The sequence below is a fragment of the Microcaecilia unicolor genome, chromosome 7 (genome assembly GCF_901765095.1).
Source record: "Microcaecilia unicolor chromosome 7, aMicUni1.1, whole genome shotgun sequence".
Classification (NCBI taxonomy): domain Eukaryota; kingdom Metazoa; phylum Chordata; class Amphibia; order Gymnophiona; family Siphonopidae; genus Microcaecilia; species Microcaecilia unicolor.
In genome coordinates, this window is record NC_044037.1 from 82516 (window position 1) to 107657 (window position 25142).

General features: G+C 43.8%; 1 protein-coding gene across 2 annotated transcripts in view; it reads right to left on the reverse strand.

The window, feature by feature from the left end:
* Positions 1-6055: 6055 nt before the first annotated feature.
* GCNA (germ cell nuclear acidic peptidase) overlaps positions 6056-25142 on the reverse strand; it is a 194587-nt gene continuing 175500 nt past the window's right edge. For both annotated transcript variants that reach the window (XM_030208832.1, XM_030208833.1), the window contains exons 10-12: positions 20182-20320; positions 7468-7672; positions 6056-6968 (exon numbers count right to left, since the gene is read on the reverse strand). In XM_030208832.1, coding sequence (XP_030064692.1) covers positions 6719-6968; positions 7468-7672; positions 20182-20320 — 594 coding nt within the window. In that variant the 3' untranslated portion in view covers positions 6056-6718. The remainder of the gene's footprint in view (positions 6969-7467; positions 7673-20181; positions 20321-25142) is intronic.

Here is a 25142-nt window from a genome sequence, read left to right on the forward strand (position 1 = left end):
CTGCAGACCACTGAGGGTGAGAGAAAAGGGAATTCCTTCTACAGTCAGGAAACGTTAGTTAGAGATCTGTGACTTTGGTAGCGGTAGATCGGTTGGTTATTTCTCAGTCTAGACTAATTTAGCTGCCAAATTGATAATCTCTTCTCAGGACATATTACAGTTGTATAATCACATATATATAGTAAACCCCCAGGAGTGCTCATGTGTGTTCAGCACCCCCTTGTAGCTACTGTCCAGCCTCATGTGCTCCTGGCCTGGTCTCACCAGCACTTGGCTTCAAGGAACAGCCTTGAAAAAAAGACTCCTCTGTGACTCCTGTGAATCTGGTCTCTATGTTTGGGGCTCCTCTTTCCCTCAGGGTGACCTCTACATTAACATCCAGTCATGGACCCACCTCCCCGCTGTATCTCCTGGTAACAGACCCCCTTACCAGTTTTTCTGGTGGGGGCCCCTGGTCACCCTTCTTTGGAATATAGCCAGGATTCCTCTGCTTTCATTAATATGCAAATTAGCTCAGTATATGCAAATACTTTATTAGTACCGTTCAGTCTTGTGGGAACCATCTCTTTACAAGTAGTACTCCCTTACAAGTTTCTTCTTCACTGAGCCCCTTGTACTTTTGGGACCTGGGTCTCAGTTTAAACAGCCTCCACCCCTGGAAAGGACTTTCTTCATTCACCACAACTTTACAGTCCTATCCTCCACCCCACAGCTGTTAGTCCATTTTAAATAATCACAGTTCCATCAATAACCACATGTCCATAAACAGGTAAGTACCTTCACTTTCCCCTGCTGGCTTCAGTTAGTCCAGGTCCCTCCATCTTCTCCTCCAGTAAGCTTCAGGCTCTCCAGGTTACCATCTCATCTCCTCTTCCTCTACTGGGAGGAAGCTATTTATGAGGTGGCCAATAAACCTCCCCACCCCTTTAGACCTCGCCCCTCTGGTTCCAGAAAGATCTGGGTCTAGAATTCTCTATCCCTACCCAGCTCTCTCCCTGGAGCTCCCTCTACTGGCCCCTTCAGGTCAATACCCAGCTATCACCTGGGGGCTCCCTCTAGTGGCCAGAATGGGCATTTTCCCTGCTTTCAGGGGGAGAGCGCCATCTGGCAGTCACTGTATTTGAATATTTTATATATATATTGTGATATATATCTATTGGTGCAATCAGTATATTTTTGTATATTGCTTTTTGCCATATTGCTATTTTTTAATATGTATTTACACCTTGGCATTATTCCATTTGTGGACAGCCTAGCTAAAGACAAAGGGCCAACATCTAGGTACTCTCATATCTCTAGCTGTGTCCAGAGTAATTGCTATCTGAAGCATGGGACAGGCATGTGGGATCCCTTAGGAAAAGGAGGAGTTAGTGGTTGACTGGATGGGCCATTTGGCCCTTATCTGCCGTCATGTTTCTATGAGCGATTACCTGTCTCTAGTAATGCCTACATGTCATCCCATCCAAACTGAACCGCTTTCTTTTTTTCTCTGTCCCCCTCCTCATACATCTTCTTACGTGGAGGTATATTTTCAAAGCACTTAAAAAATTCCATAGTAACCATTGTCATATTGGGACAGACCAAAGGTCCATCAAGCCCAGTATTCCGTTTCCTACAGTGGCCAATCCAGGTCACAAGTAACTGGCAAGCACCCAAAACAGTACAATACATTTTACATTGCTTATCCTAGAAATAAGCAGTGGATGTTCCCCAAGTCCATCTTAAAAATGGCTTATGGACTTTTCTTTTAGGAAGATATCCAAACCTTTTTTTAAACTCCACTAACCTAACCACTTTTACCACATTCTCTGGCAACAAAATCCAAAGTTTAATTACACATTGAATGAAGAAATATTTTCTCAGATTTGTTTTAAATTTACTACTTTGTAGCTTAATTGCGTGCCCCCTAGCCCTAGTATTTTTGGAAAGAGTAAACAAGCAATTCACATCTACCCATTCTACTCCATTCATTATTTTATAGACCTCTATCATATCTCCCCCTCAGCCGTCTTTTCTTCAAGCTGAAGAGCCCTAGCCACTTTAGCCTTTCCTCATAGAGAAGTCATCTCATCCCCTTTATCATTTTCGTCACCCTTCTCTGTACCTTTTCTAATTCCACTATATCTTTCTTGATATGTGACCACCAGAATTGCACATAGTATTCAATGTGCAGTCGCACCATGGAGTGATATTAAGGCATTATAACATCCTCATTTTTGTTTTCCATTCCTAATACTTAACATTCTATTTGCTTTCTTAGCTGCCACTACGCACTGAGCAGGGGGTTTCAGAGTATCATCAATGATGATATCTAGATTCTTTTCCTGGTCGGGGACTCCTAATGTAGAATCTTGCATCACGTAGCTATATTTCGGGTTCCTATTTCCCACATGCATCACTTTGCACTGTAATTTGGATGGCCAGTCTCATAAGGTCCTCTTGCAATTTTTCACAATCCTCTTGCGATTTAACTTTGAATAACTGTTTCATCAGCAAATCTAATTACTTCACTAGCTATTCCCATATCTAGATAATTTATAAATATGTTAACAAGCAGTGGTCTCAGCACAGACTCCTGTGGAACCTCACTGTCAACCCTTCTCTATTGAGAATATTGACCATTTAACCCTACTCTCTGTTTTATTTGTTACCCCACATTTTCCCACCTATTTGCAGGCTCAATGTGACTTACATAGTACTGGAGGGTGGTTACAGACTCCAGTGTGAACTACAATTGATTTGATTTGTACAACCACCTAAACTTCCGGAAACCACTAAAAACCAACCTGTTCAAAAAGACATACCCCATCAACCCAACCTAATTGCCTATACCAGAATGAGTGGAGGAGTGGCCTAGTGGTTAGGGTGGTGGACTCTGGTCTTGGGGAACTGAGGAACTGAGTTCGATTCCTACTTCAGGCACAGGCAGCTCTTTGTGACTCTGGTCAAGTCACTTAACCCTCCATTGCCCCATGAAAGCCGCATTGAGCCTGCCATGAGTGGGAAAGCGCGGGGTACAAATGTAACAAAAATAAAATAAAAAAAATACCTTGCAACACAACAAAATCTATACCTGTTAACAGTCATTGCATTAATCTTCCTCTGTACGATTCCTCAATGTGTCTATAACACATGAACCTTATTCGACCACAATAAAGCCTCCTCAGTTAAGAAAACAAATACAGAGTGATGTTGCTAAATGAAATAAATAATTTTTAACCAGTTTTTAATCCACAATAGAACATTACCTACTATCCCATGACTCTCCAATTTCCTCTGGAGTCTTTCATGAGGTACTTTGCCAAATGCCTTTTTAAAATCCAGATATAAAATACTGATGGGCTCATCTTTATCCACGTTTGTTCACCCCTACAAAGAAATGTTGTAGATTGATGAGGGAAGATTTCCCTTCATTAAATCCATGTTGGCTTTGTCTCATTAATCCATGCTTTTGAATATATTTGGTCTGGGCTTCCAGGAGTGTATTTTTGAACAGCATCAACACCCGATGTAATTTTGACATTTTCAGCAGCTCCTCTTAAATTTAGCACATAAGCACCACCACGCTGGGAAAAGACCAAAGGTCCATCAAGCCCAGCACTCCGTCTCCGACAGCAGCCAATCCAGGCCCCAAGAACCTGCAAAAACCCCAAATTTAATAACGATCAATGGACTTATCCAGACCCCCTTTAAACTCAGCAAGGCCAGCTGCCGTCACTACCTTCTCCGGCAATGAGTTCCAGAGTCTAACTACGCGCTGAGTAAAGAAAAACTTTCTCCGATTTGTTTTAAACCTACCACATTCTAATTTCATCTTGTGTCCCCTGGTTCTATTATTGTTTGAAAGTGTAAACAAACGCTCCACATCAGTCCGCTCTATCCCACTCATTATTTTGTACACCTCTATCATATCACTCCTCAGCCACCTTTTCTCCAGCTAAAGAGTCCTAGCTGTCTTAACCTCTCCTCATAGGGTAGTTGTCCCATCCCTTTTATCATTTTTGTCACCCTTCTCTGCACCTTCTCCAATTCCTTTATATCTTTTTTGAGATGAGGTGACCAGAACCGAACACAATACTCCAGGTGCGGTCGCACCATGGAGCGATATAATGGCATTATAACATCCTCATGTTTGTTTTCCATCCCTTTTCTAATAATACTCAACATTGTTTGCTTTCTTAGCCGCCGCAACACACTGAGCTGAAGATTTCAACGTCCTATCTACGATGACTCCCAGATCCTTTTCTTGGTCCGTAACTCCTAAAGGGGAACCTTGCATAACATAGCTGTAATTTGGGTTCCTCCTTCCCACATGCATCACTTTGCACTTGTCAACGTTGAACTTCATCTGCCATTTGGACGCCCAATCCCCCAGTTGTCATCATTCTTATTTTATCATAGGTTCTATTTTGAAAGTTAAAGCTACCGTATTGGATTTCCTGTGTGTACTTACTCCAGAGCTTATATCAATCTGATCATGTTATAATCACTGTTATCAGACGGCCACAGCACCATTACCTCCTGCACCAGATCATGCACTCCACTAAGGACTTGATCTGTCCTTGCCATTTTCAGGGTACAGACCATAGAAGTCTGCCTGGCACTGGGCTTACTTTCCAATAACTGGAGTTACAACCTAACCACTGCTAAGCTTTGTTTTGATTTAATTCTATTGAATTCCATTGCTATGTTCATCTCCACTACCTCTCATGGAAGGGCATTCATCACCCTCTCCGTGAAAAAGTGCTTTGTGACATTCCTACAACCTTAATTCATGTCCTATAGTTCTACTGCTTCTCCTTCTCTGGAAAAGATTTTTTTTGCATATTAATACCTTTCAAATATTTAAACTTCTGTACTATATTACCTGTATCCTTCCTTTCTTTTACAGTTTACATATTCAGGTCCTCAAGTTTCTTCTCATATGTCTTTCGTTCAAACTCGTAGCATTTTTGTCACTTTTCTTTGAATCACTTCAAGTCTTATGTCCTTAGTGAGATACAGCCTCCAAAGCTAAACAATCAAGTGGGGCCTCACCAAGACTTGTAGAAGGGCATCAACACCTCTTTTCTTCTGCTGGTTTTATCTCTTTCTACGCAACCTAGCTTCCTTCTGGCTATGACCACTGCCTTGTCACACTGTGCTGCCACTTTGAGATCCTCAGACACTATCACCCCAAGGGGTCTCTTCTGAGCTGTGCTTAGTCTCTTTCCTCCAATCTGGAGGGTCTCCTTTGGATTTCTGCATACTAAGTGCATCACTCTGCACTTCTTCACATTACATTTTAAATGACAGTCTTTAGTTAGAAAAGAAGCTGCATGAGCAGGGAGACAGTCTCTCTCTGTCCCCCATCCCTCCTCTTTGCTGTCTTTCTGGCTTGTTGGCAGTGGCGGTAAAAATATCAGCAAGCCACATGGATCCATTTCCCTGCATGCAACTGTGCTCATTCTGCGGGCCCTACCTGCCCCTTCAAAACAAAACTTATAGCAGAGGGAGTTGTATGCAAGGAGATAAACCTGTGCAGCTTGCTGATGCTTTTTTTTTTTTTTTTTTTTTTTTTTTAACTACTGCAGCTGCCATTGCTGATGAACCTGGAAGACACAGGGCAGAGCAGTGCTTGGTAGCAGGAAAGAGGGGGAAGGTTGTGGTTGGCTGTGCTGGACCAACAGCTTGTGACCTCAAACAAGTTTTCTGTGACCCCCTATTGGGGTTGTGACTCACAGTCTGGGAAGGCCTAAGTAAAAAAAAATAAACAAAAATCAGGGTGTGGCCCTGCAGGAATGGAATACACTGCCTAAAAAACTATAAATGTTTATCACAATGGGGTAACTGAATATATAATTATGGTTTATGATTAATGAAAAATATACTTTTTTTATGTCAGACAGGAAAAACTGTTAGGCATTTATATCATAACTGAAGTATTTTATTTAAGTAATTGCATCCTGTCTTGAACCTGTCTGAGGCAGAACTGGAATATAAACGTCTTTTTAATTTGAATTTCTGATTTTTACCATGTATTGCAAGAGCAAGACGACCACATTTAACCCGAGTATATTGCACAAAAGTATATTTTATTAATAACATATTGCAAAAACAAATATACAGGCATGCAAATACAGAAACATATTGCAACTATTTCTAAAAACAAAATATTGAGTTTACATGATTATAAAAAAGAATTGTACTTTTGTATCTTTGCTGCTCTGAAAGTTTAGCATTTATAGTGACCACAGTTAATAAGTTGTATAAACCAGATAGCACACTTTAGGAGAATACAGTACATCACCATGTCACTACAAATCAAAAAAACCTCAGTCCAAAAAGTCATATTCATGATATTTTTATTGTCTATATGGGGAAAAGAACCCTTGAAGAGCAGTGCTACACTAGCAAGCTTCCAAAAACTGATTCACACAGTAGATTTCCAAAAATCCGAGACATACTCACTTCTGGTTGTTCAGTATGAAAGATATTTTTTTACATATTGTTAGCCTTATTGCAAACAGCACAAAAGCAGAGTACGTGTCTCTGGTGTCACAGAGTCAAATTCACCATGAATGAGAAAAAAAGTTAAAAAGGAATGGGCATTTTTCATTCATTCCTTTTCAACTTAAACCACAGTTCTCCAAGGTGAGAGGTGAGCTATCCTAGTTACTCACTAAAAGTTACAGGACTACAACTCCCAGAATACAGCTGGAATGAAAAAAAAAAAAAATCAAGAATCAGGAGAGTATATACTGGCAGCAAATTCAGTACTCAGTTTCCTCATGAGTTTGCTATGTCTTAGGTCTGATACTTCTTTCCTAGAAGATTCATAATTTTCTTTAATCGACGTTGCAAATGGTGTTAACCGGGTCTTAGTTGGTGTTCCATCTTTATGGGTGGATTGAAGGAGAACTAGTTTTCCCTGACATAATGCACAAACAAACTGCTGTATGTCTAGTGACTTAGAATGACGTCCAATCCTAAAGAGAGAAAATTTAATTAGAAGGGAAGGGCATCAGGTGAAAGGAGAAATAAAAGGCATGTATGTCATCATGTGAGAGAGACAAAGTGAGAATGTGGAACTTGTTAACTTTAGTGGTACAGAACGTGTGACTTTCCACTATAGTGTGAGAAGAAGGGTACATGCTACAGCTTGTTTGTGTGAAAGGGATGTGTGCATTTGACAGTACTTATGGGCAAAAGGAAGAGACATTACCATTCACCTAGATGTAAGTGACATCAAAACCATACACAAAGCCTGCCACAGGTTCTGACAGGAGCAGGCAAACTTCAGTCCTAGTGGACACAGATTTACCAATCCTGTGTTTTCAGAATATACTTGATAAATACACATAAGAAATCCATGTGGATATTCATGAAGGGTATCCTGAAACTGTATGTATGTCCTACTGTTACTCACAGAAGGTATGCACCAAAATAACTTGTTTACCACTGAAGACGTGTGTAATTTTTACTTACGTAGTCCCACAGTGAGAACATTTATATCTAAATTTGTAGTTTATCTCATAGCTGTGGCATCGAGTGACCACTGGCAGTTCAGGATGAACTACTGTTGATTTTTTAGCATAGAATTTCCAGAATTGTCCATGACCATCTCTGACACCATTGATTAACCAGGTGGCTGCATGGCATATCTCATGAATCAGAGTATCTCGGAGCCGATCTGGAAGGAAAACCACACCAGAATTAATCAGTTGTTAATATGTTTATTTATTTGATATACTGCCTTCCCCTAAAAATACCCAAAACACAAAAAAATAAAAGAGAACCATATTAACTCATTCATATTTTATTTATTATGTATTTATTTGCATTTTGCTCACACCTTTTTCAGTAGTAGCTCGATTCACTTACACCAGTTGGATAATATCTATAACAATATCTCTGTCTTGCTCTTTCCAGACATTGCCAGACAGAGGGGGGATATTTGCATATTGGATAGTGTGGACAGCAACCGGGACACAAACGTGACCTCTGACATTAGCACTCTGATTGCCTCTGTCCAGGATTCTCCTTTTATACTCTTTTCTCCCATAGACTAGTATTGGAAGTACAACGTCAGCATTTTCTTACATATTCCAGCATATTGTAGTAAATTCTATTTTACAGAAGCAAACTTCTTCATAACATATTTGCTTATCATAAGTAAGGTCAGTAAGGTTATCCTACTTTGCAAAAACCATCTTCCCAGCAAACAAAGTGTCTCTGCTTTCATGGTCAGCAGCAAATTTCCCCTTACATTACTATATTCATGTACAGTATTCTCCTGCTACACATATCTCTGTTATGACTCCATATCTGCCTGTTTCTCCAACAGAAGGGCAAGTTGACATGAGATTCACATTCTGTGTAATTCTTATTATTTAGCTTCTCAGTGACTTTTAACCTGTTCATAGCACGTTCACAGAGGCCTAGCCTTGCTCATAAATCTCAGTTACTGCTGTAAAGTTATTTTATGGTTCATGACCTGCATGTCCCATATAAACTCCCCCACCAAAAAAAAAAAAAAAAAAAGCAGAAAATAAAATTTCCACACAGATTCATTTGTTAGCCAATCAAAATTGCTGAAGACATTTTAAACAAGTGAAGATTCCGTGTGCTTGTGTCAGTTCAAATTCAATTCAATTGGGGTTACTGCATTCTGGGAAAGAAGAGATGGTTAGTACCTATATTTTATGGAAAGGGAGAGAACATAGATTAAATATTACTACAGTTATGTTACATATTTGCAATGTCCCTTGCAGTATGTTGTGCATACTACTATAGAGACAGACATGGGAAGCAACTGCTTGCCCTGACATTTGTAGTATGGAGTGTTGCCATGATTTGGGTTTCTGCCAGGTGTCCCGTCTGTGGCCGTGACAACCCTCAGACTTACCCTGTTTCTGGGAGTCAGTGGCTGTGCTGGCTTCTGCTTGTCTCTGTGTCTGTCTCTGTCTTAGTTTCTCTCTGGCTCTGTGTGCTGATTGCCCTACTGAACCTCACCTGTGTGGGCTATGCCTCTTCCAAGATGGCTGCCGCCTCCTCCTCTTTGCCAGTATCCAAGATGGCTCCCGCTGTTCCTTCCTATGGGCTGCCTTCTCTGTGTGTCAACCCTCTGTTTGGATGCAAGGTGATTGCTGCAGCTGTGCCTCTGGTGTTGAAGGGCTTTATTAATCACTTAGAGACTACAGCCCCGGCCTTTGCATTTCGTCTAAGGGCCCTGGTATGTAGAGTGCTCTGTTCACTGCTACATTGTTTGCTCTGTGTGAGTTTCTATGTTTGTCTAGCCAGCTTAGGCACCGTGTGGCTTGTTAGCCTGTGTATAGCTTTGCTAGTTCTCTGTGTTTGTTCCTAGTGTTAGACTAGCCAGCTTAGGCACCGTGTGGCTTGTTAGCCTGTGTATAGCTTTGCTAGTTCTCTGTGTTTGTTCCTAGTGTTAGTCTAGCCAGCTTAGGCACCGCTTGGCTTGTTAGCCTGTGTATAGCTTTGCTAGTGCTCTGTGTTTGTTTCCAGTGTATGACTTGTTAGCTTGGGCACAGCTTTGTTGGTAGCTGGTGTATAGCTTTACTAGTCTCCTGAGTTGCTTAGTGTATGTTCCTTGTGTATGACTGGTTTGCTTGGGCATAGCTTTCCTACTAGCTTATGTATAGTTGACTAGTCTTCTGGTGTTTGCCTGCTGGTGTTCCGTGTATGTTTCTTTTGCTTCTGGAGCTTCAGCCTTTGTTCCTTGACTTGACCAGTGCTCTGAACCTGCCTGCTGCCGGAACCCGGACATTCCCTGCCGGTCTGCCCTGCCTTCGCCTAGGTGCCTGGGGGCACTCCTGGATCCTCATTCCTGCTGTTCCTGCTTGCAAGTTCCAGTTCCGGGTTTTCCTGTAAGTCCTACCGGCTGCCAGAACCTGAGGGCTCAACCCTCGGGGAAAGGTGGTTAAGCATAGGTGAAGCCTAGGTCCAGTGTGTTCCAGTCCAGCGGGTTCCGGTCCCGTGGGTTCCGGTCCAGTGTGTTCCAGTCCAGCGGGTTTCACTCCTGTATGTTCCAGTCCAGTGGGGTCCTCCAGTGTGTTCCAGTCCAGCGGGCTCCACTCCAGTGCGCACCCTTCCGGTGCGTTCCAGTTCCAAGTATTCCTGTGTAGAACTCCAGTCCGGGGTTCCGATCCAGTTTTGTCTCATCTCTACCTTGGAGGTGATCTCGCCTGCCACTGCCGCTCCACGGTAGTGGCCCACGGACTTACAAACCCAGTGCTCCCAGGGAAGAAGCCTGACAGTTTCCAAGGTCCTCGAGCACGCGACACCAGGTACTTGTGACTTGGCTACTGTTTGGAAAACAGGATACTGGGCTAGATGGACCATTGGTCTGACCCAGTATGGCTGCTCTTATGTTAATTCCAACCCCCCCCCCCCCCCCCCAATTTAGTATATGGAATGTAAACAAGGAATAAGTAATAAAACATAGCAACTCTGATTTTCTCTGAAGTGTGACAAATATTATTTGTTCATTGTGAAGAAATGTATAATGCACTTGAACCAGAAATGTATTGCCTCTTCATTCACAGAGGGGCTTTCCTGAGAGCACACTGAGGAGCACAAGCTGCCTTTGAACATTGCTTTCCTGGGAAATTTGGTACTTAAAAGCTTGCCCAGAAGACAAGAGACAGAAGAGAGATTGTGGGTTTATTGATAAACCATTTGTTAATTAATTAAATGATATTTTTTTTGTTGGGGGGGGGAGGGGTGATGTGATGTCAAGTTAGAGAGCAGACATCGGTGAGAACAGCTCTTAGGTCCTCAGGATAATATCAAGCGAAGATACTTACCTGTAGCAGGTATTCTCCAAGCACAGCAGGCTTATTATTCTCATAAGTGGGTCGACGATCTGTATCAACCGGGGAACTGGCACGATAGTAAAAAATTTGCCACGGCCTGCTGTTGCGTCCCACCGCAAATGCACGGAGTGCTTTCCCGCCTGTTGCGCGACCACGCTCCTCGGTTTAATTCAATAGCATAAGAAAAATGTAAGAATGAAACAACTCCAAGGGGAGGTGAGCGGGATTGTGAGAATAATAAGCCTGCTGTCCTCAGAGAATACCTGCTACAGGTAAGTATCTTCGCTTTCTCCGAGGACAAGCAGGCTTAATTATAATCACAAGTGGGGAATCCCTAGCATCTAGGCTCAAACAGTGGTCAACTGGGCCTCGCAACAGCAAGTACATAACAGATTAACCTGAAACTATATACAAACTAGCTGACAGTGCAGCCTGGAACAGACCAAAACGGGCCTAGGAGGGTGGAATTGGATTCTATACCCCAGATTCTGCAACACTGATTGCCCAAATCAACTGTCGCGTCATGTATCCTACTCAAGGCAGTAGCAAGATGTGAATGTGTGGACTGAAGACTACGTTGCAGCCTTGCAAATCTCTTCAATGGAGGCAGACTAAGTGGGCCACTAACGCAGCCACGGCTCTAACATTATGAGCTGTGACATGACCCTCAAAAGCCAGCCCAGCTTGGGCATAGGTGAAGGCAATGCAATCTGCTAGTCAATTGGAGATGGTGATTCGAATCCTGTTGGGATCAAAACAAAACAAACAAGTGGGCGGACTTGTCTGAAGGGCTTCGTCCGCTCCATGTAAAAGGCCAATACTCTCCTGCAGTCCAAGGTGTGCAAGCTGCTTTCGCCAGGGTGGGCATGGGGTCGGGGAAAAAGTGTTGGCAAGACAATCGACTGGTTCAGATGGAACTCCGACACCAACTTCGGCAGGAACAGAGTGAGTGCAGAGAACTACTCTGTTGTGATGAAACTTAGTATAAGGTGCATCCACTACTAAGGCCTGAAGCTCACTGACCCTACAAGCTGAAGTAACAGCCACCAAGAAAATAACCTTCCAGGTCAAGTACTTCAGATGGCAGGAATTTAGTGGCCCAAAAGGAGCTTTCATAAGCTGGGTGAGAACAACGTTGAGATCCCATGACACTAGTGGAGGTTTGACAGGGGGCTTTGACAAAAGCAAACCTCTCATGAAGCAAACAACTCAAGGTTGTCCAGAGATAGGCTTACCTTCTACACGCTAGTGATAAGCACTAATTGCACTAAGGTGAACCCTTACAGAGTTGATCTTAAGACTAGACTCTGATAAGTGTAGAAGGCATTCAAGCAGGGTCTGTGTAGGACAAGAAAGGTGATCTATGGCCTTGCTGTCATACCAGATGGCAAACTTCCTCCATTTAAAACAGTAACACCTCTTAGTGGAATCTTTCCTGGAAGCCAGCAAGACCCGGGAGACACCTTCCGAAAGACCCAAGGAAGCAAATTCTAGGCTCTCAACATCCAGGCTGTGAGAGCCAGAGATTGGAGTTTAGGATGTAGAAGTGACCCCTCATTCTGAGGGTCAGAAAACACTCCAATCTCCACAGTTCTTTGGAGGACAATTCCAGAAGAAGGGGGAACCAAATCTGTCACGGCCAGAAGGGTTCGATCAGAATGATGGTTTTGGGGTTTTGCTAGAGTTTCAACAAAGTCTTTCCCACTAGAGGTATCAAAGAATACGCATACAGAAGGCTAGTCCCCCGGTGAAGGAGAAAGGCATCTGATGCTAGTCTGTCGTGGGCCTGAAGCCCGGAACAGAACCCAAAACAAGTGCCTACACTACCACAGCCCATTTTTCAGTGCGCCTTTTTAAAAGTATGACATATTGGAGCAGATTCTGTATATGATGTGTTAAATGTTTCTCTCTCTAATATCAGCAAAATTCGCCCTTTCCTTTCTGAGCACACTACCAGAACCCTCATCCACACTCTTATCACCTCTCGCTTAGACTATTGCAACTTGCTTCTCACAGGTCTGACACTTAGCCATCTCTCTCCTCTTCAATCTGTTCAAAATTCTGCTGCGCGACTAATATTCCGCCAGTGTCATTATGCTCATATTAGCCCTCTCCTCAAGTCACTTCACTGGCTTCCTATCCGTTTCCGCATACAGTTCAAACTCCTCTTATTGACCTATAAGTGCATTCATTCTGCAGCTCCTCAGTACCTCCACTCTCATCTCTCCCTACATTCCTCCCCGGGAACGCCATTCACTGGGTAAATCTCTCTTATCTGCACCCTTCTCCTCCACTGCTAATTCCAGACTCTGTTTCTTTTATCTTGCTGCACCATATGCCTGGAATAGACTTCCTGAGCTGGTACGTTAAGCTCCATCTCTGGCCGTCTTCAAATCTAAGCTAAAAGCCCACCTTTTTGATGCTGCTTTTAACTCCTAACCCTTTTTCACTTGTTGAGAACCCTTATTTTATCATCCTCATTTTAATATTCCCTTATCTCTTGTTTGTCCTGTTTGTCTGTCCTAATTAGATTGTAAGCTCTGTCGAGCAGGGACTGTCTCTTCGTGTTCAGGTGTATAGCGCTGTGCATGTCTAGTAGCGCTATACAAATGATGAGTAGTAGTAGTAGTAGGGACCTTGTGATTGAATCGAGTGGCAAAAACATCCACCAAGGGGGTGCCCCAAGCTCAGAAGATCTTGCGGACTACGCCCATCTTTAGAAACCACTTGCGAGGTTGCATTATCCTGCTCAGTCTGTTGGCCAGGCCATTGTTTATGCCTGCCAGATAAGTGGCTTGGAGAAACATGCCGTGATGTGCCCAGAGCCACATCTGGATGGCCTCCTGGCACAGAGGGCGAGATCCGGTGCCCCCCTGCTTGTTGGTGTAATACATCACAACCTGATTGTCTGTTTGAACCAAGATAATTTGGTTGGACAGCCGATCTCTGAAAGCCTTTTGTCACGTTCTCAAAGCAGGAACTAGGTTTGTGAACCCTTGGACCACTGTCGAGGAGCGGCAGGCAAATCACCCAAGCAGAAAGCAGTGCTGAACACAACAGGCAGGAACCACAGAATATAACTAGAAGAGGCTTTCATAGTAGACAGTAAACATTATCCAGTAGCACATCAAGGTCAAAGGGGCTGGCAGCAAACACGGGTAATCCATAAACTAACCAGAGTCTATAGGCAGGCGGAAAGCAAAGTCCAGGTCCAGGTCCAGGCCAAGGGTCACAGGCACAGGAAGCAAGCAAAGTCAAAGTCCAGGAACAGGCAGGGTCCAACACAAAGGAAACTTTCAGAGGAACTCCAACAAACCACCAGGAACTCATGGATGACCTTTGATACCAAGGCCAGGCAAGCAAGGCTCACAGAAGCTAATAAGCCCCTCAGCAGCTGACCCACAGCTGCAGTAAATCACCAGCCAAGTAAGGGTGCTGTTCCAGAACAACCCAGCAGAGCAAGGCTAGCAACCTGGAAAATCCGGACCGGACTCACTGAAGTCTGGAACATGGAAGACAGCAGAAAACAGTCCATAGCAGCCACCAGTTCTGGCCACCAGAGGGCAAGGAGAGCACCCACATGGAAAGCAGTCACAAACGTGGCACCTTTAGAGTGCTCCAGATTGCTCGGCGCTCCAGAAGATTGATCTGAAGATTCGTTTTCTGGAGGGACCAGGCTCCTTGAGTGTGAAGTCCATCTACATGAGCCCCCCACCCCAGGAGTGATGCATCCGTCATCAGCACTTTTGCGGTTGAGGAATTTGATTTGGAAGTCCCAAAATCAGATTGGATCGAATTGTCCACCACTGCAGTGAGCTTACAAGCTCGGGAGACACTTGGATGACATCTTCCAGACTTCCCGTGGCTTGATGCCACTGAGAAGCCAGGGTCCATTGAGCAGATCTCATGTGAAGACGTGCCATGGGTGTAACATGTACTGTGGAAGCCATGTGGCCCAACAACCTCAACATCTGCCGAGCTGTGACCTACTGCAATATCTGAAGGTTGTCTGCACATGTCTCTGGAAGATAGGCTCAGACAGTCTGTGTATCGAGCCTTTGAATTCCAATTGTTGGACAGGATGCAGATGGGACTTGGGGTAGTTTATGAACCCTAGCAGCTCCAGCACCTGAATAGTCTTCCGCATGGACTCTCAAGCACCTCCCTCCGAGGTGCTCTTCACCACCCAATCATCGATATAAAGGAACACATGCACTCCCAGTCTGCATAGCGATGTTGCAACTACCGCTTGACATTTGATGAATACCCTGGGAGCTGACGTGAGGCCAAAAGGCAATATGCGGTACTGAAAATGATGTGTTCCCAGCCGAAATCGAAGATATTTCCTGTGAGCTGGAAGTATCGGGATGCGTGTATATGCATCCTTTAAGTCCAGAAAGCATAGCCAATCATTTTTCTGAATCATAGGAAGAAGGGTGCCCAGGGAAACAATCCTGAACTTTTCTCAAACTAGGAATTTGTTCAGGGCCCTTAGGTCTAGGATAGGACACATAACCCCTGTCTTTTTCTGCACAAGGAAGTACCTGGAATAGAATCCCTGCCCTTCTTCCCCTGGTGGAACAGGTTCAACCGCATGGGCCTTTAGAAGGGTGGAGAGTTCCTCTGCAAGTACTGAGAGGATAATGAAAGAGCTCTCGGACAATCTGGAGGTTTTGATATCAGACTGAGGGTGTATCCTAACCGGACTATTTGAAGAACCCACCGGTCAGCGGTTATGAGAGGCCACCTTTGGTGAAAAAATGTTAACCTCCCCCCAACCGGCAAATCGTCCGGCATGGACACTTTAATGGCAGCTATGCTCTGCTGGAGCCAGTCAAAACCTCGTCCTTTGCTTTTGCTGGGGAGCAGCAGGGTCCTTGGGCGCACGCTGTTGATGAGAACGAGCATGCTGGGGTTGAGCCTGAGGTGGCTGGCGAGCCGCAGAAGTGTACCTATGCCTAGAATAGGAAGCACTCTGTGACCCACCAAAATACCTCCTAGATGAGGAGGTGTTTGCAGAAGACATCCGGCGGGAGAGATAAGACATAGCATCAGTATCCTTCTTGATCTAGTCAACCAGTTCTTTGACCTTCTCTCCAAAAAGATTATCCAGCCGGCAAGGAGCATCCGCCATTCTCTGCTGGACTGAATGGTCCAGGTCAGAAACACGCAGCCATGAGAGTCTGCAAAACGCTATACCTTGGGCAGGGATTCTGGATGCCACGTCAAAAGTGTCGTAAGTGCCCCTGGCCAAGAAGTTGTGACATGCCTTCTGCTGCTTGACCAGCTGGTGAAAAGGCTTGGCATGCTTCGGAGGGACTGCGTCAACCAAACTATACAGCTGCCTCACTGAGTTTCGCAAGTAGAAGCTTGTGAAGAGCTGGTAGGATTAAATACGGGCAATGAGCATAGCGGCCTGATACATTTTCCTTCCAAAAGAGTCCAAGGTTCTAGCTTCTCTGCCTGGGAGAGCCAAGGCATAGACTCTAGTACTCTTGGCTCTCTTGAGAGTGGCATCCACCACCATGGAGGTTTGGGGTAATTGAGACCTTGCCAACCCAGGATCTAGGTGCCCAGCGCTCCCACCAGGTGCTGTGGAGGACTTGCAGCCCTTCTGCATTTCCTCACAGCTGTATCCGGGGTGACTGCCAGGTCCACCCCAATCTTCCCAGGGCCCTCGCTCCAAGTGAAAGGGTTTCCAGGTGCTTTTTGGCTAGGATCAGGCGACCCTCAGGGGGAGGAATGCTGGCTTCGGCCTAACCCCTGGTAAGCCTTTCCTCAGCTGAGAGGTGCCCAGCTCTACCACCGGCTGCCTTTCAGGTGCTGTGGAGGACTTGCAGCTCATCTGCATATCCTTTACAGCCTTCTCCGGGATGACTCCCAGGTCCACTCCGATCCACTCAGGGCCTCCGCTCTAGGTGCTCGGCCATTTTTCTCTTTACATCTACTTTTCTCCCAGTTACTACTTATGGCTCCAGTACACTTTTTCTTCTTGCCACTGTCCCTTCCTAATTTGTTTCTCCATCTTAAACCACTGTACACTGCAGGAACACATTTGTCCATCTGTATTCATCATCTCACCATCTCTTTTTTCCTCTTCCTGTTTCTCAGCTCTCAACCTTAAACATTTCCTTCCTTCTATTCATCCATCTCCTTTCTATCTGAGTACATCTCGCCTTCGTCACTGTCGTCGTACCTCTCCTACTCCTTCTCTCCGCTGGAGACATTAATCCCAATCCTGGTCCTCCACATCAGCTCTCATCCTATTTGTGCAGGTCACACCATGATATCTCCAATCTAATTTCTGTTCCTCTCCTCCCCCCTCCTTCCCTGCCTTTCTCTTGCGCTCTGTGGAATGCCCGCTCTGTCTGTAACAAACTTTCCTACATCCATGACCTCTTTATCTCTCGTACTCTCCATCTGCTTGCCCTAACTGAAACTTGGCTTTACCCTGAAGACTCTGCTTCAGTTGCGGCCCTATGCCATGGAGGTTATCTTTTCTCCCATACTCCTCGTCCGGTTGGCCGCAGAGGTGGTGTCGGGCTACTACTTTCACCCTCTTGTAGATTTCAACCTCTTCTTCTACCTCAGTCTCACTGTTTTTCTTCCTTCAATGTCCACTCCATCCGTCTATTTGCTCCTCTGCCTCTCCGAGTAGCAGTCATTTATCGACCCCCTGATAAGTCCCTTTCTTCCTTTCTCACTGACTTTGATGCCTGGCTTTCCTTCTTTCTTGAACCTTCATCTCCTTCCCTCATTCTTGGGGATTTTAACATTCATGCTAATGATCCCTCTGACTCTTATGCTTCACAGTTTCTTGCTTTAACATCCTCTTTCAATCTTACTACTACTACTTAACATTTCTAGAGCGCTACTAGGGTTACACAGCGCTGTACAATTTAACAAAGAGAGACAGTCCCTGCTCAAAGAGCTTACAATATAATAGACAAGTGAACGGTCGGTCCGATAGGGGCAGTGAAATTGGGGCAGTCTGGATTCACTGAACGGTAAGGGTTAGGTGCTGAACGCAGCATTGAAGAGGTGGGCTTTAAGCAAAGACGAAGACGGGCAGGGAGGAGGCTTGGCGTAAGGGCTCAGGAAGGTTGTTCCAAGCATAGGGTGAGGCAAGGCAGAATGAGCAGAGCCTGGAGTTGGCAGTGGTGGAGAAGGGTACTGAGAGGAGGGATTTATCCTGTAAACGGAGGTTACGGGCGGGAACGTAAGGGGAGATGAGGGTAGAAAGATAGTGAGGGGCAGCAGACTGAGTGCATTTGTAGGTAGGAAGGAGAAGCTTGAATTGAATGCGGTATCTGATCGGAAGCCAGTGAAGTAACTTGAGGAGAGGGGTGATATGAGTATATCGGTTCTGGCGGAATATGAGACGTGCGGCAGAGTTCTGAACAGATTGAAGGGGGGATAGATGGCTAAGTGGGAGGCCGGTGAGGAGTAAGTTGCAGTAGTCCAGGCGAGAGGTAATGAGAGCGTGGACAAGAGTTCGGGTGGTGTGTTCAGAGAGGAAAGGGCAAATTTTGCTGATGTTAAAGAGGAAGAAGCGACAGGTCTTCAACTGTGCTCCACTGCCCCCACTCACCAGAACGGCCACTGTCTTGATCTTATCCTCTCCTCAAGCTGCTCACTCTCCAGTTTCTGTGCCTCAACTCTTCCCCTCTCTGACCATCATCTGATAACTTTCACGCTTAAACACCCTCCTCCCCAGTCCTGTCCAATCTAAATCAATACATTTAGGAATCTTCAGGCTATTCACCCTTCTACTCTGTCCTCCAATGTTTCAAATCTCTTCTCTACCACTATGTTATCCAAGTCTGTCAATGAGGCTCTCTCTTCCTATAATACTATTCTCTCCTCTGCTCTGGATACTCTCACTCCTCTCATTCCCCGTTCTGTAAAACGTACCAAACCCCAACCTTGGCTGACCTCTAGAATCCGCTACCTATGTTCCTGTGCCCGCTCTGCCGAATGCCTTTGGCTGAAATCCCGTGCCCATGCTGATTTCATACATTTCAAATTCTTGCTGACCTCCTTCCAGTCTGCTCTTTTACTTGCCAAACAGGACTATTACATCCAGTTGACCCTCGTCTTCTCTTTGCCACACTGAACTCTCTCCTCAAAGTGCCTTCACCTCCAACCCCCCCTTCACTCCCCCCCCCCCCCACTCTGGCTGAATTCTTTCATGATAAGGTTCACCACCCAAACTGCTACTGCAGACAGCAGCAGCAGCAAAACAAGAAAAAAAGCAAGCACAGGGCTGCAGCAGCCTTCAAGCATGTGCTGTCAGTTTTGCCAGTCGTCTGCAAGTTGACATCAGTGGGGGCAAAAGACCAGCACAGCTGATGGGGCAGAGGACCAGCAGATCTGACAGCGCATGCCTGAAGGCTTCTGCGGCCCCACACTTGCTTTTTGGGTTTTTTTTTTGTCGTGGCCACTGGGGACACAGACCAGACGGCCTTTGGGACTCGCTTTTGCTGCCTAGGAGGTTGGATGAAAACAGGAGACAGGATGAAGTAAAAAAGTTGAAGCCAATAGGTCAGTCTCTGTTTCCCCTTCCCATTCAAAACAAAGCAAGCAAACCTAGCAAACCAACCTATGAGCTGCTGCATCCACGTTGTCGTTCTTTATTGCTGGTAGCACTTTTATTTACTCTCACTTGTATTTTCAAACATGCCAGCTTCTGTAGCATACAGATGTACACAAATGAAGTATAATAATGGAATACATTTTCACAGATAGAGTAGTAATTTGTTATATATCGTGTGTCATTTGTAGGGGCTGGTTATATGGAGACCGGGGTGGTGGGGGGCGAAGTTCGGTGTGGCCAGGGGGATGCCATGAAAAATTGCTTGGACACGAAGGGTGCCGTGAACTGAAAAAGTTTGGGAATCACTAGTGTAACAAATTTCTTTGACCCTAAACAGCTTTTACAGTTCATAGTGGCTAAGGAGGAATGTAAGATTTATGTATGGTTTTCTCAGGGATTTGGTTTTCTACTGTTAGTAGGGTGGGATTGGATGGACTTCATGGAGGTAATGTCATCTCTTTGTACTGAGTTTATGTTGATGTTAAACGTCCCCCCCCCCTTCAAACGCAAAACCCTAAATTATTATTATTTGTTGCATTTGTATCCTCCAACAACAAATAATAACCATAATGTTGGAAGATTATCAAAGCGAGTGGAGCTTTTGTTCCCATTGTTTTTTGTTACTTTTGCATTTGTATCCCACATTTTCCCACCTATTTGCAGGCTCAATGTGGCTTCTATTTCAAATGCTTCATATTGATTATAACAAGCATGTAATATAGCAAGTTTAATACCTTTCTATGCTGTGCAAAAATATTAGGTCGCTCTTACCTGCAGAATCGCACACTTTCTCTGACAGTTCAATCTTAGCATAACGCAACATTCCTCGTTCTTTTTGCTGTCCTGTTACACAGTATCCTGCAGTTTTTCGCATATTTTTATTCCAAATTATTTCCATTTTCTCTGGGAGCTGAGAAGCAAAATAATGCAAAAATTGATAAACTAACATTATCTTTTTTTTTCTTCACATTTTTTTTTGTAATTTTCAAACTTTTAAAATTAATAAACTTCAGAAATCTGGATGTGCAGTACTTTCTGGTAAATCAAGTGAAATGGTCTTGACAAAGACCTTTGATAGTAATCAGTGTTACTATAAAAGATCTTTTTCAAAACCATTTCACCCGATTTACCAGAAAGTACTGCACATCCGAATTTCTGAACTTTATTAACTTAAAAAATAGAGACTCCTGAAGCAGGCCTCAGAGCCGAAACACAGAGTTGTGTCCAATATTTTCCCGAATAATGATTTTTTTATCTCAAGATTGTGTATTTCATCTCTGGAAACCATGCTCCATCACCCACTTTTTTCTGTTTACATTAAATAATGAGCATTCAGAGACCAAGGCAAGATGAAGAGCTGAAGAACATATATAAAATCAACAGGGACAAGATCATTTTGTACGTGCTGGAGACTCACTATATGCAAACCAGAATATCCACAATGAATACATACAAGTCCAATTTTGAAATCACTGCATTGGCTCCCTGTAAACTTTCGCATTGAATTAAAAATTTTATTGCTAGTTTTCAAAATATTGAATAGTAATATTTCACCAACTCTTAGTACCACTCTAAGATGTTATCAACCTACTCACTCTCTGAGATCATCTCAGAAACAGCTACTTGACATGCCTTCATATCATCAGGTTTATTTAGAACAATGGAGATCATCTATTTTCTACATCAAAGGTCCAAAACCATGGAATGCTTTGCCCATTGAACTTCATTCAATACAAAATATGGACCAGTTAAAAAAGCATTGAAAACTCATTTATTTCTTCAGGCTTTTGGTTCCTCTGATGTATAAATTATTTTAATACCATATAAATTTTAATCTGCTGTATGTTTGAATTGTAATTTTTTTGTATAGTTTGCTGTATAAAAAAATAATTTTTATTGTTTTGGTTTTTTAAAAATATTTTGTATATAATTTGCTCCCTGCTTAGACTTTTAAAGATATAGCGGGTTATAAATAAAGTTTTATTATTATTATTTTGTATGTACTACAGATTCAGTATATACAATTGATCTCATGCATAGTCACTGTTGATATTCTGAAAACCTAACTGGCTGTGGGTCCTCAGGACAGGTTTGGGAAGCCCTGTTCCATCTGTTGTGGGGAAAAAATGTATTCAAGAAAAGATAACACTCTATAATGCCTTTGTATCGCTCCATGCTGCGTCCACACCTTGAGTATTGCATTCAGTTCTGGTCGCTGTATCTCAAAAAAGATATAACGGAATTAGAAAAGGTTCAAAGAAGAGTGACTAAAATGATAAAGGTGATGGAACTCCTCGGAGATGATATGATTTAAAGAGTTTTAAATACATTTCATTAACATCTAAGAAGGAAACACTAAATAAATCATACAATATCCTATATAATAATTTGCACCTCCAGCATTCTACATCTGGATGCCTGCTGTGTTGTCCTCTTCATTGCCGTCGCTACGCCTGAAAGTAAAAGGGTTAAACGCGCGGGGGGGGGGGGGGGGAACGGAGAGGAGGGCTGTCAGGGAGCTGAGGGAGGGCAGGGAGAATCGCTGGACATGGATGGGAGGGCAGGGGGAGAGAAGAGATCGCTGGACAGGAGGGCAGGGGAGAGAGAGCAAATTTGCTGGACATGGATGGATGGAGGGGGAAGGGGAGACAGCAAATTTGCTGGACATGGATGGATGGAGGGGAGGGCAGGGGAGAGAGGAGAATTGCTGGATATGGATGGATGGAGGGGAGGGCAGGGGAGAATGGAGAGTTGCTAGACGTATATGGAGAGGAGGGGAGAGAGGAGAATTGCTGAACGTGGATGGATGAATGGAGGGGGCAGGGGAGAGAGGAAATTTGCTGGATATGGGTGGATGGAGGAGAGGGCAGGGGAGAATGGAGAGTTGCTGGATGTAGATGGAGAGGAGGGGAGAGAGGAGAATTGCTGAACGTGGATGGATGAATGGAGGGGGCAGGGGAGAGAGGAAATTTGCTGGATATGGGTGGATGGAGAGTTGCTGGACATGGATGGCTGGAGGGGAGGCAAGTCAGGAAGGAGATGCACATGGATGGAGGGGAGGGAAAAGAGGAGAAATGATGGACATGGATGGAGTCTGTGTACTCCTTATCTTTTAAAAAATACTATAAATAAAAATCACAAAAAAAAAGATTAAAAAAAAAAAAAAAAACATAGATAAAACAATCTGTATCTCATACTCTTGGAGCATATTACTCATTATACACCCTTCCCAATCAGGGCCGTGCCAACACGGTAAGCGAGGTAAGCATGGCAGGAGGGCGCCATCCTCTGGGGGGCGCCCCGCCGCACCATGCTTACCTCACCCTCTTCTCCCCAGATCCTTTTCCTTTTTTTTTTGTTTAAATTTACCTCTGTCTGGCGGCAGCGTAGCGTTATTGAGAAGGAGGCGGCGCTCCCCCGCCCCAATGTGTTAGTCTTCCCTTAGTTCATTTTCCGCCTTCTTCTGACATCAGAAATGACGTCAGAAGAAGGCGGGACACAGAGAAGGGAAGACTGACACGTCGGGGCGGCGGAGCGCCACCTCCTTCTCACTAATGCTACGCTGCCACCGGACAGAAGTAAATTTAAACAAAAAAAAAAGGAAAAGGATCTGGGCCATCTGCAGGGGGGCGCCGGAGACCCTAGGCACGGCCCTGTTCCCAATTATTACTTATGACAGAACATTTCTCCTAACGGTTCCCTTAAAAACAATCGCCATTACATGATAACCTTGCTAGCGCCAGTTTCATTTGTGTGAGAAACGAGCCTTTTTTTACTAGTACTATATAAACTAAGACATTTTTTATATTTATTTATTTATTGCATTTGTATTCCACATTTTCCCATCTATTTGCAGGCTCAATGTGGCTTACATAGCACTGTGCTGGCGATTGCCAGTTCCGGTATGACAAGTACATAGTGATATCATGGAAGAGATCATGTGTGACAGACACATTATGGAATAGGAAAGGAGAAGAGATATGTTATGTCCAATTCGAGTGTTAGATTTGTTGTGTTGCAGGGTTTAGGCATTTGTTAGATCATTCAGATATGCCTTTTTGAACAAGTAAGTTTTCAGTGACTTCCGGAAGTTTGATAGGTCTTGCGTTGTTTTCACAGCGTTTGGTAGTGCGTTCCATAGTTGCTTATACAGGAGAAGCTGGATGCATAGGTTGACTTGTATTTGAGTCCTTTGCAACTTGGGTAGTGGAGATTTAGGTATGTGTGTGTTGATCTCGTTGTGTTTCTGGTTGGTAAGTCAATGAGGTCAATTGCCATAGATAATTTTATGAACTAAGGTGCAGATTTTGAAAGCAATACGTTCTTTGATTGGGAGCCAGTGCAGTTTTTCTCGTAGGGGTTTGGCGCTTTCGAATCTAATTTTTCCGAATATAAGCCTGGCTGCGGTGTTTTGAGCTGTTTGGAGTTTCTTTATGATTAGTTCTTTGCATCCTGCGTAGATTCCATTACAGTAGTCTAGGTGGCTTAGTACCATAGATTGTACCAAGTTGCGGAATATTTCCCTCGGGAAGAAAGGTTTTTTTCTTTTGAGTTTCCACATTGAGTGGAACATTTTCTTTGTTGTAGATTTCGCTTGGCTTTCTAGCGTGAGGTTTCGGTCGATTATAACTCTGAGAATTTTCAGGCTGTCTGATACAAGAAAGGTGTAGTCTGGGATGTTTATATAGTTCGGTTTGTTCATGTTGTATTGGGATGAGAGGATGAGTGTGTTTTATCTGCGTTAAGTTTTAGTTGGAATGCATCCGCCCATGAATTCATGATTTTCAGGCTGTTTGATTTCATTAGTGATTTCTGTTAGATCATGTTTGTAAGGGATGTATATTGTGACATCGTCTGCGTAGATGTATGGGTTGAGGCCTTGGTTGGCTAGGGATTTGGCTAGTGGGGTCATCATTAGGTTGAAAAGGATCGGCAATAGTGGTGATCCTTGGGGTACTCCACAGTCTGATTTCCATGGTGATGATATGTTCGAGTGTGATTTCACTTGATATGTTCTAGTGGTTAAGAAACTCTTAATCCAGCTAAGTACATTTCCACCAATCCCGAAGTACTCTAGGATGTATAGTAGTATTTTATTGTTTACCATGTCGAACGCACTAGACATGTCGAATTGTAGGAGAAGTATGCTTTTGCCTTTTGCAATTTCTTGTTTGAATTTGGTTAGGAGAGTTACTAGTACTGTTTCGGTGCTGTGGTTGGAGTGAAATCCTGATTGTGATTCGTGTAGTATAGAGAATTTGTTTAAGTAATCGGGTGTGGTAGCCGTGTTAGTCCACTCTTAAAGGTTATCAATAGAAATCAAAATAAAACATGGAAAAGAAAATAAGATGATACCTTTTTATTGGACATAACTTAATACATTTCTTGATTAGCTTTCGAAGGTTGCCCTTCTTCCTCAGATCGGAAATAAGCAAATGAGGTAGCAGATAGTATATATGAGAGAAACATCAAAGCATTACTTTGACTGTCTGACAGAGTGGGAGGGTGGGGGTATGCATGGGGACATCAAAGCATTTCATTGATATTCTAACAGAATGGGTGTGGGTAGGTGAGAGGAGGGTAATAAACAGAGAAATACAGCTTTATGTTTTATAATGAGTTAGAAAACCCAGATCCTTATTAAGTCCTGTTTGTTGGGTGTCAAAATATTCAATCATTCTTATTTCAAAAGTCTTACGTTCCTGTATTGTTTTAAAATTACCTTTCAGTAT